Source organism: Carex rostrata, chromosome 12 (genome assembly GCF_964058835.1).
Source record: "Carex rostrata chromosome 12, lpCarRost1.2, whole genome shotgun sequence".
Taxonomy (NCBI): Eukaryota; Viridiplantae; Streptophyta; class Magnoliopsida; order Poales; family Cyperaceae; genus Carex; species Carex rostrata.
In genome coordinates this window covers 3,624,608-3,642,416 of record NC_135929.1, presented here as the reverse complement: position 1 = coordinate 3,642,416, position 17,809 = coordinate 3,624,608, and the positions used below count along the sequence as shown (strand labels likewise).

Here is a 17,809-nt window from a genome sequence, read left to right as displayed (position 1 = left end):
ATATGAAAATGTATTTGAAGATAAAATATGGCAGCCTCTGTCATTCCTTAAAAAAAAAGAAAAAGAAAATATACTTGGAGATCAAATTTTATATTTTTTTGAATTTTCTTTTTACTTTTTTTGAGCAATTAGAAAATTACTTGATCTAAAAATTCTGGACAATATTTTTTTTGAAGGAGAAACATGGGAGTCTAGCCCCCAGATTCCATTAAAATAGACACCAGAGGTGTTAAAAAAATACATTGTTAAGAAGAAAATGAAAGTAAAGTACAGTGCAAAGAAAGGAAAATAAAATGCAAAAAAACTAAAAAATAATTAAGCTACGAACACAGCCCAGTTTTCCTCATGCTCACTCTCCTCACATTAGTAGGTTCCAACTAGTGTATTCTTGACAGATCTCCTCCCCAACTGCCTCAATGTTCTTCATCTTGTCTTGAAAGAGCCACCTACATCTCTCCTTCCATAGAATGAAACAAAATGCCAACTGCATTTGTCTGACCATAGTCAGTTTTGAGGAGAGGATTGCCGCTTTGAAAGATCCACTTTGAAAAAACTGGCAATTGTTAAGTTCCGGTATCTTCACTGTGATTTCCCTTCTCAGCAAGGTTGAAAAGTTGCATGCATGAAAGAGGTGTCTCACTGACTCAGCTTCCTTTCGACACAAGTAGCATATGTTTGGTAATTCCCATCCTTTTCGAGTAAGGTTGTTCGTTGTTAGTATCCTATTTTTAATGACAAGCCAGCCAAAGATTAGAATTCTCATAGGTGCTGTGAGTTTCCAAATTTTCGCAATACAGTTCTCAATGTATGGCCCACTTGCCATTGCCTCGTAGGAGGTTTTAACTGTGAATTTACCTCTCAACCCCCACTTCCAACTCAGTTGATCAATTTCCTCTTGATCCACAATGTATACGTTGAGTTCCTGCATCAATTGCTGCTTTTCTTGCTCGGCCTGGACCGATAGATGCTGAACTAAATTCAGATTCCATCGATTCCCATTCCTAGCCTGCTGAACCGTCATATTTGCTTGTTTTGCATGGTTGTACAGCTCTGAATACCTATTGCAAATCGCCCCACCAAGCCAATCATCATTCCAGAACCTTGTGTGACCACCCTGTCCCGATCTATAGGTGATGGAGAATTAAAAAAAAAACCCTAATCTGTTTTAACCCCTGCCAGAATGGAGTCACCTGTGTTAGATCCCAAGGTCTGATGGTTTGACCCATAAATGTCAGCAACTGCATCCAATCTGATCTGTTTACTTGAATCTATCTCCACATGATCTTTTGATAAGAGCGCCTTATTCATGGTATGTAAATTAAGGACTCCCATTCCTCCTAGTCTCTTATGTTTTGTTACCACTTCCCAGGCTACTAAGCTAATCCCTCTTCCTTTTTGTTGGCCGTGCCAGAGAAATTTTCTTCTGATTTGATCAATCCTATTTATCACCCATTTCAGCAACAAAAACGTCTGCATCATGTATAATGGCATGGCCATTAATGTTGCATTCAATAGTATCACTCTACCTCCTATTGAAAGCATGCTCGCTTTCCAATTTGTCAACTTGTTTTCTATCTTCTGTATCAATGGCAAATACTGGTTTTTTTTAGTTTTTGTTGGATAATGGCATTCCAAGGTAATTGATTGGGAAAACTCCCGGCTTGCATCCCATGATCCTTGCTAGGTTGTGCACTTGGGTTTCATCCGCTGCCGTAATCAAGAACTCAGATTTTTCCAAATTAATCCCAAGACCCGACAAATCTTCAAAGATATGAAGAATGATTTTTAAGAACTTCACCGGCCGGCTGGTTGGTTCTATAAAAAATATCGTGTCATCGGCAAATAAGAGGCATGGCTGACATCCTTTGAATGGTGGCCTGTACAGACTCAGTTGGACAAGTTTCTTGACCATTTTGCTAGAAAATCCATAGCCAAAATAAAAATGTAGGGAGATAACAGGTCCCCTTGGCGTAACCCTCTCTTTAAAATGATCTTTTTCCCCTCAATTGAGTTAACCAGCACCTTTGCTAATCCTATAAAAACCCCATTTTTTATCCACCTGACCCACTCCTCGGGAAATCCTTTGGCCAGCAAGACTCTCTCGATGAATTCCCACGATAGGGTATCAAAAGCCTTAAAAATGTCTGCTTTGAACAGCCCAACCTGTTCCTTTTGATTTGTTGCCATTGTAACCACCTCTTGAGCATAAAGAAACCCTTAATTTATGAATCTGTCTTGAACAAAACCCGTTTGGTTTGATTCCACCAAATCATTAATTTTCAACTTTAACCTATTTGCCATCACCTTTGAAAAGAGCTTTTGAACCGAGTTTATGAGGCTAATTGGCCTATAATCTCCTAGTTGAAAGGACCCATTTTTCTTTGGAATAAAGGCAATATAGGAATCATTCTGTACATTGTCTGATCCGTCTCCCTGAGAATGCTGTTGCAAACTTCAAGAAGATCTGGCAATAGCATTTGTTTAAATTTTTTGTAGAACTCTCTCGTGTATCCGTCAGGTCCTGGGGCTTTATTTGGTGCCATATGCCCTATTACCTGATCAATTTCTTGCACAAATATAGCATCCTTCAAGTACTGTAGTTGGTGGTGTTGCTCACCACACGACTCATAGTCAAAATCCATGGTGCTGCTATGGTTTGTGCCCATTAGTTTGACAAAGTGGTTAAAGAAAACCTTTGCCTTTTCCTTGTGCTCTAAGATTTGGGTGCCTTCCAATTGCACAACATCAATCCAATTTCTCGTTTTTCTGAGGGTAGCCACTCGATGAAAGAACTTTGTATTTCGGTCTCCCAACTCCATCCATGTTCCTTTCGCTCTTTGTCTTCATTTGTTCTCATTTGCCAACCTAATTGTGTTATGTCTATTCTCTATGTAGGTTCTTAGCAACTTTTCCACTCTCGTTAGAACCCTTTGCTCTGATTTTTTTTCAAGCCATGACAAAGTTTCAAGGCACACCCTGATTTGGTATGTCGAAACTTTTGTGAAATTCCTTCTCCAAACTGTGATTTCCTTTGTTACCTTTGCCAACTTCTTTGCAAACTCAATTGCATTTGTTGCCAACGGAGATTGCGCCCATGTAGTCTAAACCAATTCCTTGAACTGATTTAATTTGAGCCAAGAGTTCTCTAGTCTAAAGACATTCGACGTTAGGAACTTTGTTTGGCTGGTGCATAGGAGTGGACAGTGGTCCGATAGCGGATCTGTTCCTGCTGTCTGAACCATGTTTGGGAAGCTGTGAATCTAGTCTGTAGAGATTAAAGTGATATTGAAGTCCCCTGCCACCATCCACGGCATGTCAATTTCTGGTTTAGCCTATTTTAATTCTTCAAAGAAATACCTTGTCTCTTTGATTCGAAGGGCCATACACCCCTGTTATTCTAAGCACCGACGTGTCAATATTGACGATGGGGTCTACTGACATTGAGTAGGCTCCCACCTGCTTGTCTACTAATGTCATCAAATTTGCATCCCACGCAATCAGCACCCCTCCTGTCGTGCCTATTGCCGGCAAAACCACATAATTCATGTATTTTGCGCCCACTGATTCCTTAACCTTTTGTATATCATCTTCCTCCCACTTTGTTTCCTGCAAACACAGTACCATTGGCTTTTCTTCCTCAATTTTCTGTTTTGTCATTACTCTCTTATTTCTCCCATTAATCCCTTTAACATTCCAAGAAAGAAACTTGAATTTTCTAGTTTGATTCATTAATTAAACTGTTAACAACATCCATACCGTCAATTGTCTTCTTTTCTTTCAGAAAATCTAAGGAAAGAAACAACTTTCGGATCCCAACACCTATTTCTTTACTGCATTCCCCTCCTTTCTGACATCCTTGCTCAATCATACATCTTCCCCTAATAGTTATACCACCTCTACTTAGAACACAACAGTTGAAAAGAGAATTGGAAAGCATCTAAAAACAAAATAAAAGAAAAACGATCCCTAAAGATCTGTTCATTCATTGGAACCATTGATGCTTAACATTTGGACCTCCAATTCGTGCCCAGCCGCACTTGTCTCCCCTTGAATCAGTACCTGGTGACCTTCCTTTGCAGCAGCGAGAAACATCTCCTTTATTTCGTTAGTCATCTCTGTACCCGATTCTCGCACAAGGTGGATAGCGAGATTTGCATCAATGTCCGTCTCTCTGCTTTGGAAGAGAAGCTTGAGCTTTTCCTCCTTCTCCTTCTGTGGCTTACCAAAGAATTTGCGTTGAGTTATCCTTGGGCTTCTTCTATTCCCCTTCTGATTTTCTGAATTTGCTTCCAAAACACGGGCCAACGGGTTTGTGTTTGGCATCAGCTCATTTTGTAAATAATTATTTTCTCCATTTTCTTCTTCTTCAAAGCCCATGTATATTGCATCTCTGCAATCCGACAGCCCATTTAGAATCGGGTCCTGTCAGCCCAAATATCAGAAGCATTAAGCCCAATATCTGATTGCTGATTCGAAAGAGGGAAACCCAAATCCCCTTGGTAATTCTCTCCAACAGCGGCCTGCTGGCCCAAAATTTATTTAAATTCACTTTGCAGGCCTAGTACAATTCCAAACTCACTTCCTTCGTGCATTATTTCTGGGACAGGTGTCCCTTATGCCCCTTCTTTTTCTCCTATCACCCCAGCCACACCGCTTTTACTGCTCTGACTTTGGTTACTTGTCACTACCCTGTCGCAGCCCCAAATGTTCCCCAACATGTCCCAATTTATCTTCCCTAGATGAGAATGATCATTCCAGTGCTGTACTCTTTCCCAGGATAGTACCGTGCATTTAATTCCAAACCCTTCTCCCATCAGTGCTTACTCCAAACCCAAAAATTCAACCAGCAACACTACCTGCTTGGTATCACCATCATATTCGAACTGTTGTTGGATTCTTGCAAACGAGAAAAGGTTTGACCCCTACTATCTTGACAGGTGTCTTGTTGGGATAGACCATAACAAACCTATTCTCAACAGCTTTCTCAGCATGCCTTGGCAGTACTGTTTCTTCGTTTTTCTGCTGCTCTATCACTGTAACCTTTGGTGCAGCTTTCTTCTTCATTCCCTTCTTCTTTATACTTTTTTCCTTTGACCTTCAATTTTGAACGCCATGCCTGCCTTCCTCTTGAAGGGCCTGCACCTACTGACCCATTTACTGCATTTCACCCCCCAATACTATCCTCACTTGAGGAAGTTGAACCATACTGCATGGTAATACTAGGTGCCTGAGGTGGCGAATTCGGCTGGTGAGGTGGTTGATTTACCTGTAGGTTTTGCTCCATTTGCAGATGTTCATGTTGAAAGGGGTAAGGTCCTTCCTGCCACTCCCTCCAGTGTAGGATATCAACCCTACAACACTCCAATTGAATGTGTTTGGAGCACTCTAGTAGTGACTCTATATAGCAAGAAAATATGACAGTAATAACCCTAGTACAACACTCCAATTGATTGTGTCTGGAGCACTCTAGTAGTGACTCTAAATAGCAAGATAATATGGCAATTATAACCCAATTTCAACACTCCAATTGATGGTGTTTGGAGCACTCTAGTAGTGACTCTTTATCGCAAGATAATAGGGCATTTACAACCCTAATACAAAACTCCAATTGAATGTGTTTGGAGCACTCTAGTAGTCACTCTATATATCAAGATAACGAGGTATTTAGAACACTAACACAACACTCCAATTGAAGGTATTCGGAGCACTCTATTACTTACTCTATATAGCAAGATAATAGGACATTTACAACCCTAATACAACACTCCAATTGAATGTGTTTGGAGCACACTAGTAGTGACTCCATATAGCACGATATTTTGGCATTTTTAACCCTAATACAACACTCCAATTATTGGTGTTCGGAGCACTCTAGTAATGACTCTATAAAGCAAGATAATAGGGCATTTACAACCCTAATACAAAACTTTAATTGAAGGTGTTTGAAGCACTCTAGTAGTCACTCTATATATCAAGATAACGGGGTATTTATAACCCTAATAGAACACTCCAATTGAAGGTGTTTGGAGCACTCTAGTAGTCAATCTATATATCAAGATAACGGGGTCTTTACAACACTAATACAACACTCAAATTGAAGGTATTTGGAGCACTCCATTACTTAATCTATATAGCAAGATAATAGGCCAATTACAACCCTAAAACAACAGTCCAATTGAATGTGTTCGGAGCACTCTAGTAGTGACTCTAAATAGCAAGATAATATGGCAATTATAACCAAAATTCAACACTCCAATTGATGGTGTTTGGAGCACTCTAGTAGTGACTCTTTATCGCAAGATAATAGGGCATTTACAACCCTAATACAAAACTCCAGTGGAATGTGTTTGGAGCACTCTAGTAGTCACTCTATATATCAAGATAACGGGGTATTTAGAACACTAACACAACACTCCAATTGAAGGCGTTTGGAGCACTCTAGTAGTGACTCTTTATCGCAAGATAATAGGGCATTTACAACCCTAATACAAAACTCCAATGGAATGTGTTTGGAGCACTCTAGTAGTGACTCCATATAGGAAGATATTTTGGCATATTTAACCCTAATACAACACTCCAATTATTGGTGTTTGGAGCACTCTAGTAGTGACTCTATAAAGCAAGATAATAGGGCATTTACAACCCTAATACAAAACTTTAATTGAAGGTGTTTGAAGCACTCTAGTAGTCACTCTATATATCAAGATAACGGGGTATTTACAACCCTAATAGAACACTCCAATTGAAGGTGTTTGGAGCACTCTAGTAGTCAATCTATATATCAAGATAACGGGGTCTTTACAACACCAATACAACACTCAAATTGAAGGTATTCGGAGCACTCCATTACTTAATCTATATAGCAAGATAATAGGCCAATTACAACCCTAAAACAACAGTCCAATTGAATGTGTTCGGAGCACTCTAGTAGTGACTCTAAATAGCAAGATAATATGGCAATTATAACCAAAATTCAACACTCCAATTGATGGTGTTTGGAGCACTCTAGTTGTGACTCTTTATCGCAAGAAAATAGGGCATTTACAACCCTAATACAAAACTCCAATGGAATGTGTTTGGAGCACTCTAGTAGTCACTCTATATATCAAGATAACGGGGTATTTAGAACACTAACACAACACTCCAATTGAAGGCGTTTGGAGCACTCTATTACTTACTCTATATAGCAAGATAATAGGACATTTACAACCCTAATACAACACTCCAATTGAATGTGTTTGGAGCACACTAGTAGTGACTCCAAATAGCAAGATATTTTGACATTTTTAACCCTAATACAACACTCCAATTATTGGTGTTCGGAGCACTCTAGTAGTGACTCTATAAAGCAAGATAATAGTGCATTTACAACCCTAATACAAAACTTTAATTGAAGGTGTTTGAAGCACTCTAGTAGTCACTCTATATATCAAGATAACGGTGTATTTACAACCCTAATAGAAAACTCCAATTGAATGTGTTTGGAGCACTCTAGTAGTCACTCTATATATCAAGATAACGGGGTATTTAGAACACAAACACAACACTCCAATTGAAGGTGTTTGGAGCACTCCATTACTTAATCTATATAGCAAGATAATAGGCCAATTACAACCCTAAAACAACAGTCCAATTGAATGTGTTCGGAGCACTCTAGTAGTGACTCTAAATAGCAAGATAATATGGCAATTATAACCAAAATTCAACACTCCAATTGATGGTGTTTGGAGCACTCTAGTAGTGACTCTTTATCGCAAGATAATAGGGCATTTACAACCCTAATACAAAACTCCAGTGGAATGTGTTTGGAGCACTCTAGTAGTCACTCTATATATCAAGATAACGGGGTATTTAGAACACTAACACAACACTCCAATTGAAGGCGTTTGGAGCACTCTAGTAGTGACTCTTTATCGCAAGATAATAGGGCATTTACAACCCTAATACAAAACTCCAATGGAATGTGTTTGGAGCACTCTAGTAGTGACTCCATATAGGAAGATATTTTGGCATATTTAACCCTAATACAACACTCCAATTATTGGTGTTTGGAGCACTCTAGTAGTGACTCTATAAAGCAAGATAATAGGGCATTTACAACCCTAATACAAAACTTTAATTGAAGGTGTTTGAAGCACTCTAGTAGTCACTCTATATATCAAGATAACGGGGTATTTACAACCCTAATAGAACACTCCAATTGAAGGTGTTTGGAGCACTCTAGTAGTCAATCTATATATCAAGATAACGGGGTCTTTACAACACCAATACAACACTCAAATTGAAGGTATTCGGAGCACTCCATTACTTAATCTATATAGCAAGATAATAGGCCAATTACAACCCTAAAACAACAGTCCAATTGAATGTGTTCGGAGCACTCTAGTAGTGACTCTAAATAGCAAGATAATATGGCAATTATAACCAAAATTCAACACTCCAATTGATGGTGTTTGGAGCACTCTAGTTGTGACTCTTTATCGCAAGAAAATAGGGCATTTACAACCCTAATACAAAACTCCAATGGAATGTGTTTGGAGCACTCTAGTAGTCACTCTATATATCAAGATAACGGGGTATTTAGAACACTAACACAACACTCCAATTGAAGGCGTTTGGAGCACTCTATTACTTACTCTATATAGCAAGATAATAGGACATTTACAACCCTAATACAACACTCCAATTGAATGTGTTTGGAGCACACTAGTAGTGACTCCAAATAGCAAGATATTTTGACATTTTTAACCCTAATACAACACTCCAATTATTGGTGTTTGGAGCACTCTAGTAGTGACTCTATAAAGCAAGATAATAGTGCATTTACAACCCTAATACAAAACTTTAATTGAAGGTGTTTGAAGCACTCTAGTAGTCACTCTATATATCAAGATAACGGTGTATTTACAACCCTAATAGAAAACTCCAATTGAATGTGTTTGGAGCACTCTAGTAGTCACTCTATATATCAAGATAACGGGGTATTTAGAACACAAACACAACACTCCAATTGAAGGTGTTTGGAGCACTCCATTACTTAATCTATATAGCAAGATAATAGGCCAATTACAACCCTAAAACAACAGTCCAATTGAATGTGTTCGGAGCACTCTAGTAGTGACTCTAAATAGCAAGATAATATGGCAATTATAACCAAAATTCAACACTCCAATTGATGGTGTTTGGAGCACTCTTGTAGTGACTCTTTATCGCAAGATAATAGGGCATTTACAACCCTAATACAAAACTCCAGTGGAATGTGTTTGGAGCACTCTAGTAGTCACTCTATATATCAAGATAACGGGGTATTTAGAACACTAACACAACACTCCAATTGAAGGCGTTTGGAGCACTCTAGTAGTGACTCTTTATCGCAAGATAAAAGGGCATTTACAACCCTAATACAAAACTCCAATGGAATGTGTTTGGAGCACTCTAGTAGTGACTCCATATAGGAAGATATTTTGGCATTTTTAACCCTAATACAACACTCCAATTATTGGTGTTTGGAGCACTCTAGTAGTGACTCTATAAAGCAAGATAATAGGGCATTTACAACCCTAAAACAAAACTTTAATTGAAGGTGTTTGAAGCACTCTAGTAGTCAGTCTATATATCAAGATAACGGGGTATTTACAACCCTAATAGAACACTCCAATTGAAGGTGTTTGGAGCACTCTAGTAGTCACTCTATATATCAAGATAACGAGGTATTTAGAACACTAACACAACACTCCAATTGAAGGTATTCGGAGCACTCTATTACTTACTCTATATAGCAAGATAATAGGACATTTACAACCCTAATACAACACTCCAATTGAATGTGTTTGGAGCACACTAGTAGTGACTCCATATAGCACGATATTTTGGCATTTTTAACCCTAATACAACACTCCAATTATTGGTGTTCGGAGCACTCTAGTAATGACTCTATAAAGCAAGATAATAGGGCATTTACAACCCTAATACAAAACTTTAATTGAAGGTGTTTGAAGCACTCTAGTAGTCACTCTATATATCAAGATAACGGGGTATTTATAACCCTAATAGAACACTCCAATTGAAGGTGTTTGGAGCACTCTAGTAGTCAATCTATATATCAAGATAACGGGGTCTTTACAACACTAATACAACACTCAAATTGAAGGTATTTGGAGCACTCCATTACTTAATCTATATAGCAAGATAATAGGCCAATTACAACCCTAAAACAACAGTCCAATTGAATGTGTTCGGAGCACTCTAGTAGTGACTCTAAATAGCAAGATAATATGGCAATTATAACCAAAATTCAACACTCCAATTGATGGTGTTTGGAGCACTCTAGTAGTGACTCTTTATCGCAAGATAATAGGGCATTTACAACCCTAATACAAAACTCCAGTGGAATGTGTTTGGAGCACTCTAGTAGTCACTCTATATATCAAGATAACGAGGTATTTAGAACACTAACACAACACTCCAATTGAAGGCGTTTGGAGCACTCTAGTAGTGACTCTTTATCGCAAGATAACGGGGTGTTTACAACCCTAATACAAAACTCCAATGGAATGTGTTAGGAGCAATCTATTACTTAATCTATATAGCATAATAATAGGCCAATTACAACCCTAAAACAACAGTCCAATTGAATGTGTTCGGAGCACTCTAGTAGTGACTCTAAATAGCAAGATAATATGGCAATTATAACCCAAATTCAACACTCCAATTGATGGTGTTTGGAGCACTCTAGTAGTGACTCTTTATCGCAAGATAATAGGGCATTTACAACCCTAATACAAAACTCCAATTGAATGTGTTTGGAGCACTCTAGTAGTCACTCTATATATCAAGATAACGGGGTATTTAGAACACAAACAAAACACTCCAATTGAAGGTGTTTGGAGCACTCTATTAGTTACTCTATATAGCAAGATAATAGGACATTTACAACCCTAATACAACACACCAATTGAATGTGTTTGGAGCACATTAGTAGTTACTACATATAGCAAGATATTTTGGCATTTTTCAGCCTAATAGAACACTCCAATTATTGGTGTTTGGAGCACTCTAGTAGTGACTCTATAAACCAAGATAATAGGGCATTTACAACCCTAATACAAAACTTTAATTGTAGGTGTTTGAAGCACTCTAGTAGTCACTCTATATATCAAGATAACGGTGTATTTACAACCCTAATAGAACACTCCAATTGAAGGTGTTTGGGGCACTCTAGTAGTCAATCTAGATATCAAGATAACGGGGTATTTACAACACTAATACAACAGTCAAATTGAAGGTATTTGGAGCACTCTATTACTTAAGCTATATAGCAAGATAATAGGCCAATTACAACCCTAAAACAACAGTCCAATTGAATGTGTTCGGAGCACTCTAGTAGTGACTCTAAATAGCTAGATAATATGGCAATTATAACCCTAATTCAACACTCCAATTGATGGTGTTTGGAGCACTCTTGTAGTGACTCTTTATCGCAAGATAATAGGGCATTTACAACCCTAATACAAAACTCCAATTGAATGTGTTTGGAGCACTCTAGTAGTCACTCTATATATCAAGACAACGGGGTATTTAGAACACTGACACAACACTCCAATTGAAGGTGTTTGGAGCACTCTATTACTTACTCTATATAGCAAGATAATAGGACATTTACAACCCTAATACAACACTCCAATTGAATGTGTTTGAAGCACACTAGTAGTGACACCATATAGCACGATATTTTGGCATTTTTAACCCTAATACAACACTCCAATTATTGGTGTTTGGAGCACTCTAGTTGTGACTCTATAAAGCAAGATAATAGGGCATTTACAACCCTAATACAAAACTTTAATTGAAGGTGTTTGAAGCACTCTAGTAGTCACTCTATATATCAAGATAACGGGGTATTTACAACCCTAATAGAACACTCCAATTGAAGGTGTTTGGAGCACTCTAGTAGTCAACCTATATATCAAGATAACGGGGTATTTAGAACACTAATACAACACTCAAATTGAAGGTATTTGGAGCACTCCATTACTTAATCTATATAGCAAGATAATAGGCCAATTACAACCCTAAAACAACAGTCCAATTGAATGTGTTCGGAGCACTCTAGTAGTGACTCTAAATAGCAAGATAATATGGCAATTATAACCCAAATTCAACACTCCAATTGATGGTGTTTGGAGCACTCTAGTAGTGACTCTTTATCGCAAGATAATAGGGCATTTACAACCCTAATACAAAACTCCAATTGAATGTGTTTGGAGCACTCTAGTAGTTACTCTATATATCAAGATAACGGGGTATTTAGAACACTAACACAACACTCCAATTGAAGGCGTTTGGAGCACTCTATTACTTACTCTATATAGCAAGATAATAGGACATTTACAACCCTAATACAACACTCCAATTGAATGTGTTTGGAGCACACTAGTAGTGACTCCATATAGCAAGATATTTTGGCATTTTTAACCCTAATACAACAGTCCAATTATTGGTGTTTGGAGCACTGTAGTAGTGACTCTATATAGCAAGATAATAGGGCATTGACAACCCTAATACAAAACTCCAATTGAACGTGTTTTGAGCACTGTAGTAGTCACTCTATATATCAAGATAACGGGGTATTTACAACCCTAATAGAACACTCCAATGGAAGGTGTTTGGAGCACTCTAGTAGTCACTCTATATATCAAGATAACGGGGTGTTTACAACACTAATACAACACTCAAATTTAAGGTGTTTGGAGCAATCTATTACTTAATCTATATAGCATGATAATAGGCCAATTACAACCCTAAAACAACAGTCCAATTGAATGTGTTCGGAGCACTCTAGTTGTGACTCTAAATAGCAAGATAATATGGCAATTATAACCCAAATTCAACTCTCCAATTGATGGTGTTTGGAGCACTCTAGTAGTGACTCTTTATCGCAAGATAATAGGGCATTGACAACCCTAATAGAAAACTCCAATTGAATGTGTTTGGAGCACTCTAGTAGTCACTCTATATATCAAGATAACGGGGTATTTAGAACACAAACACAACACTCCAATTGAAGGTGTTTGGAGCACTCTATTATTTACTCTATATAGCAAGATAATAGGACATTTACAACCCTAATACAACACTCCAATTGAATGTGTTTGGAGCACATTAGTAGTTACTACATATAGCAAGATATTTTGGCATTTTGCAGCCTAATAGAACACTCCAATTTTTGGTGTTTGGAGCTCTCTAGTAGTGACTCTATAAAGCAAGATAATAGGGCATTTACAACCCTAATACAAAACTTTAATTGAAGGTGTTTGAAGCACTCTAGTAGTCACTCTATATATCAAGATAACGTGGTATTTACAACACTAATATAACACTCAAATTGAAGGTATTTGCAGCATTCTATTACTTAATCTATATATCAAGATAACGGGGTATTTACAGCCTTAATACAACATTCCAATTGAAGGTGTTTTGGGCACTTTAGTAGTCACTCTATATGTCAAGATAACGGGGTATTTACAACACTCAAATTATTGGTGTTTGGAGCACTCTATTACTTACTCTATATCCTAATATAATAGGGCATTTACAACCCTAATACAAAACTCCAGTTGAAAGTGTTTGGAGCACTCTAGTAGTCTCTCTATATATCAAGATAACAGGTTATTTACAACTCTAATACAACACTCCAATTGAAGGTGTTTGGAGCACTCTATTACTTACTCTATATAGCAAGATAATAGGCCATTTACAACCATGATACAACACTCCAATTGAATGTGTTTGGAGCACACTAGTAGTGACTCCATATAGCAAGATATTTTGGCATTTTTAACCCGAATACAACACTCCAATTATTGGTGTTTGGAGCACTCTAGTAGTGACTCTATAAAGCAAGATAATAGGGCATTTACAACCCTAATACAAAACTTTAATTGAAGGTGTTTGAAGCACTCTAGTAGTCACTCTATATATCAAGATAACGGGGTATTTGCAACCCTAATAGAACACTCCAATTGAATGTGTTTGGAGCACTCTAGTAGTCAATCTATATATCAAGATAACAGGGTATTTACAACACTAATACAACACTCAAATTGAAGGTATTTGGTGCACTCTATTACTTAATCTATATAGCAAGATAATAGGCCAATCACGACCCTAAAACAACAGTCCATTTGAATGTGTTCGGAGCACTCTAGTAGTGACTCTAAATAGCAAGATAATATGACAATTATAGCCCTAATTCAACACTCCATTTGATGGTGTTTGGAGCACTCTTGTAGTGACTATTTATCGCAAGATAATAGGGCATTTACAACCCTAATACAAAACTCCAATTGAATGTGTTTGGAGCACTCTAGTAGTCACTCTATATATCAAGACAACGGGGTATTTAGAACACTAACACAACACTCCAATTGAAGGTGTTTGGAGCACTCTATTACTTACTCTATATAGCAAGATAATAGGCCATTTACAACCCTAATACAACACTCCAATTAAATGTGTTTGGAGCACTCTAGTAATGACTCTAGCAAGATAATGGCATTTATAACCCTAATACAACACTCCAATTGATGGTGTCTGGAGCACTCTAGTAGTGACTCTATATCGCAAGATAATAGGGCATTTACAACCCTAATACAAAACTCCAGTTGAAGGTGTTTGGAGCACTCTTGTACACTCTATATATCAAGGTAACGGGGTATTTACAACCCTAATACAACACTCAAATTATTGGTGTTTGGAGCACTCAAGTAGTGACTTTATATCCCAAGATAATAGGGCATTTACAACCCTAATACAAAACTCCAATTGAAGGTGTTTGGAGCACTCTAGTAGTGACTCTATATATCAAGATAACAGGGGTATTTACAGCCTTAATACAACACTCCAATTGAAGGTGTTTGGAGCACTCTAGTAGTCACTCTATATGTCAAGATAACGGGGTATTTACAACACTCAAATTATTGGTGTTTGGAGCACTCTATTACTTACTATATATCCCAATATAATAGGTTATTTACAACCCTAATATAACACTCCAATTGAAGGTGTTTGGAGCACTCTATTACTTACTCTATATAGCAAGATAATAGGCCATTTACAACCATGATACAACACTCCAATTGAATGTGTTTGGAGCACTCTTGTAGTGACTCTATATAGCAAAATAATATGGCATTTATTACCCTAATACAACACTCAAATTATTGTTGGTTGGAGCACTCTAGTAGTGACTAGGGGTGTTCATCGGTTCGGTTCGGTTGAAACCGAACCGAAGTAAGCAAACCAATGTTTTATTCCGGTTTTAAAAATAGAACTGAACCGAACCGAACCAAAGTTTATTTTGGTTTGTTCGGTTTGAACCGAAATTTAACTGCACATCACATAATAACCAGAAAACCATGTATAAAAATTAACACAAAGAGCAAGTATTAAAAATAGAAATCAAGAAATCCAAAAAACCATCTCACGAATGATCTCTTTGTTCATTTCCAGAAAATCCAGTATAAAAATTAACGGGTTCAAAGAATCATCATAACCCATTATGAATTTTATGAAAAATTATCGGATCTATTGTTCAAAAGGGAAAATTACATTGTAGTCCAAAAATTATAAAAATTTGCATCATCAGCCTATTTTATTAATATCAACGTAAAAGACAAAAATATTCTAAAACTTTGCAACTTGCAAGTGAATGAGCATGATGAAGTATTCTCCAGCCTCTTGCTCTTCTCCAGCCCATTCTACCACATTCACGTAATTAATCTAATTGAACAAAAACAAAGAGAGAAAGGGTAGCAAAGAGAAGGAAAACAATATTGTTCAAGAAAATCAGAAAACTCAGCAAGAGAACTAGAGAAGGAAAGAGGATACTTAGAAAATTATTACAACTTTCAAAAAGCTTGTTATTCGCAAGAGATTAAGAGAGACCTCAAGAGATAAAAGGGGAAGCTATAGTATCGTATCTGGGGATAGAAGCGGACATTGTTCTACGGTGCGAGACGATTCGGGGATTTGACGTTTGGGTAGGGCAGGCGTGAAGCTGTGCAACAGGACAGGACGGGTGAAGGCGCCGCACGTGAAACCCTAGGTCCTTGTCACGCGTGTGAGGAGGAGAAGCTGGGTTTTAATCGTGTTGGGGTCGGGGTTGGGGGCTAATGAATTGAATCTGAATAGTTCGGTCGGTTCAGTATAAACGGTTTTGAAATATTTAAAACCAAATCGAACCAAAGTAGTATATCGGTTCTGAAAAACAAACCGAACCGATCCAATAAACTGAAAAAACTGAACCGTTTGAACTGAACTAATTCGGTTCAGTCCAAAACTGATTAAACCGAACCGTTTGAACACCCCTAGTAGTGACTCTATATCGCAAGATAATAGGGCATTTACAACCCAAATACAAAACTCCAATGGAAGGTGTTTGGAGCACTATAGTAGTCACTCTATATATCAAGATAACGGGGTATTTACAATCCTAATACAACACTCAAATTATTGGTGTTTGGAGCACTCTAGTAGTGTCTCTATGTGGCATGATAATAGGGCATTTACAACCCTAATACATCACTCAAATTGATGGTGTTTGGAAAACTCTATTACTGACTCTATATAGCAAGATAATAGGCCATTTACAACCCTAATAAAAAACTCCAATTGAAGGTTTTTGGAGCACTCTAGTAGTCACTCTATATATCAAGATAACCGGGTATTTACAACCCTAATACAACACTCCAATTGAAAGTGTTTGGAGCAATCTATTACTTACTCTATATAGCAAGATAATAGGTCATTTACAACCCTAATACAACACTCTAATTGAATGTGTTTGGAGCACTCTAGTAGTGACTCTATGTAGCAAGATAATATAACATTTATAACCCTAATACAAAACTCCAATTGAAGGTGTTAGGTGCACTTGAGTAGTGACTATATATAGCAAGATAATAGGGCATTTATAACCTTAATACAATACTCCAATTGAAGGTGTCTGGAGCACTCCAGTAGTAACTCTCTATAGCGAGACAATAGAGCATTTACAACTCGAATACAATACTCCAATTGAAGGTGTTTGGAGCACTCTAGTTGTGTCTCTACATGGCAAGATAATAGACCATTTACAACCCTAATACAACAGTCCAATTTAAGTTGTTTCGAGCACTCTAGTAGTGTCTCTATATGGCAATATAATATGGTATTTATAACCCTAATACAATACTCCAATTGAAGGTGTTTGGGGCACTCTAACAGTGCCTCTATATTACAAGATAATAGGACATTTACAACTCTAAAACAACACTCCAATTGAAGGAGTTTGGAGCACTATAGTAGTGTCTCTATATAACACGATAATAGGGCATTCACAACCCTAATACAACACTCCAATTGAAGGTGTTAGGAGCACTCTAGTAGTTTCTCTAAGTGGCAAGATAATAAGGCATTTATAGTCCTAATACAACACTCCAATTGAAGGTGTTTCGACCACTCTAGTAGTCACTCTATATATCAAGATGACGGGGTATTTACAACCCTAATACAACACTCCAATTGAAGGGGTTTGGCACTCTATTACTTACTCTATATAGCAAGATTATAGGCCATTTACAACCCTAATACAACACTCCAATTGAATGTGTTTGGAGCACTCTAGTAGTGATTCTATATAACAAGATAATAGTGCATTTATAACCCTAATACAACACTCAAATTCAAGCTGTTTGGAGCACTCTAGTTGTGTCTCTAAATGGCAAGATAATAAGGCATTTAGAGCACTAATACAACACTCCAATTGAAG

At 37.5% G+C, this 17,809-nt stretch overlaps 2 protein-coding genes across 2 annotated transcripts; both read right to left on the bottom strand.

Annotated features, from left to right (window-relative positions):
* Window positions 1–358: 358 nt before the first annotated feature.
* On the bottom strand, window positions 359–1,021 carry LOC144563006 (uncharacterized). The gene has a single exon (XM_078312381.1). The coding sequence runs from the start codon at window positions 1,019–1,021 to the stop codon at window positions 359–361; it is 663 nt and encodes a 220-aa protein (XP_078168507.1).
* A 585-nt stretch (window positions 1,022–1,606) lies between these two features.
* On the bottom strand, window positions 1,607–2,819 carry LOC144563005 (uncharacterized). The gene is made up of 4 exons (XM_078312380.1): window positions 2,556–2,819; window positions 2,305–2,442; window positions 2,060–2,196; window positions 1,607–1,916 (listed from the first exon to the last, which is right to left on the bottom strand). Exons 1-4 carry the CDS (start codon window positions 2,817–2,819, stop codon window positions 1,607–1,609), a joined length of 849 nt encoding a protein of 282 aa, XP_078168506.1.
* Between the last annotated feature and the right edge of the window lie 14,990 nt (window positions 2,820–17,809).

Excerpts from the sequence above, each read along its gene's own strand:
- LOC144563006 (XM_078312381.1), bottom strand. The coding sequence starts at position 1,021 with ATGACGGTTCAGCAGGCTAGGAATGGGAATCGATGGAATCTGAATTTA.
- LOC144563005 (XM_078312380.1), bottom strand. The coding sequence starts at position 2,819 with ATGGAGTTGGGAGACCGAAATACAAAGTTCTTTCATCGAGTGGCTACC. Across the intron at positions 2,443-2,555 it reads TTGTGCAAGAAATTGATCAG|CATTCTCAGGGAGACGGATC; the intron begins GTAATAGGGCAT and ends AGTTTGCAACAG. Across the intron at positions 2,197-2,304 it reads TTCAAAAGCTCTTTTCAAAG|GTGGTTACAATGGCAACAAA; the intron begins GTGATGGCAAAT and ends TATGCTCAAGAG.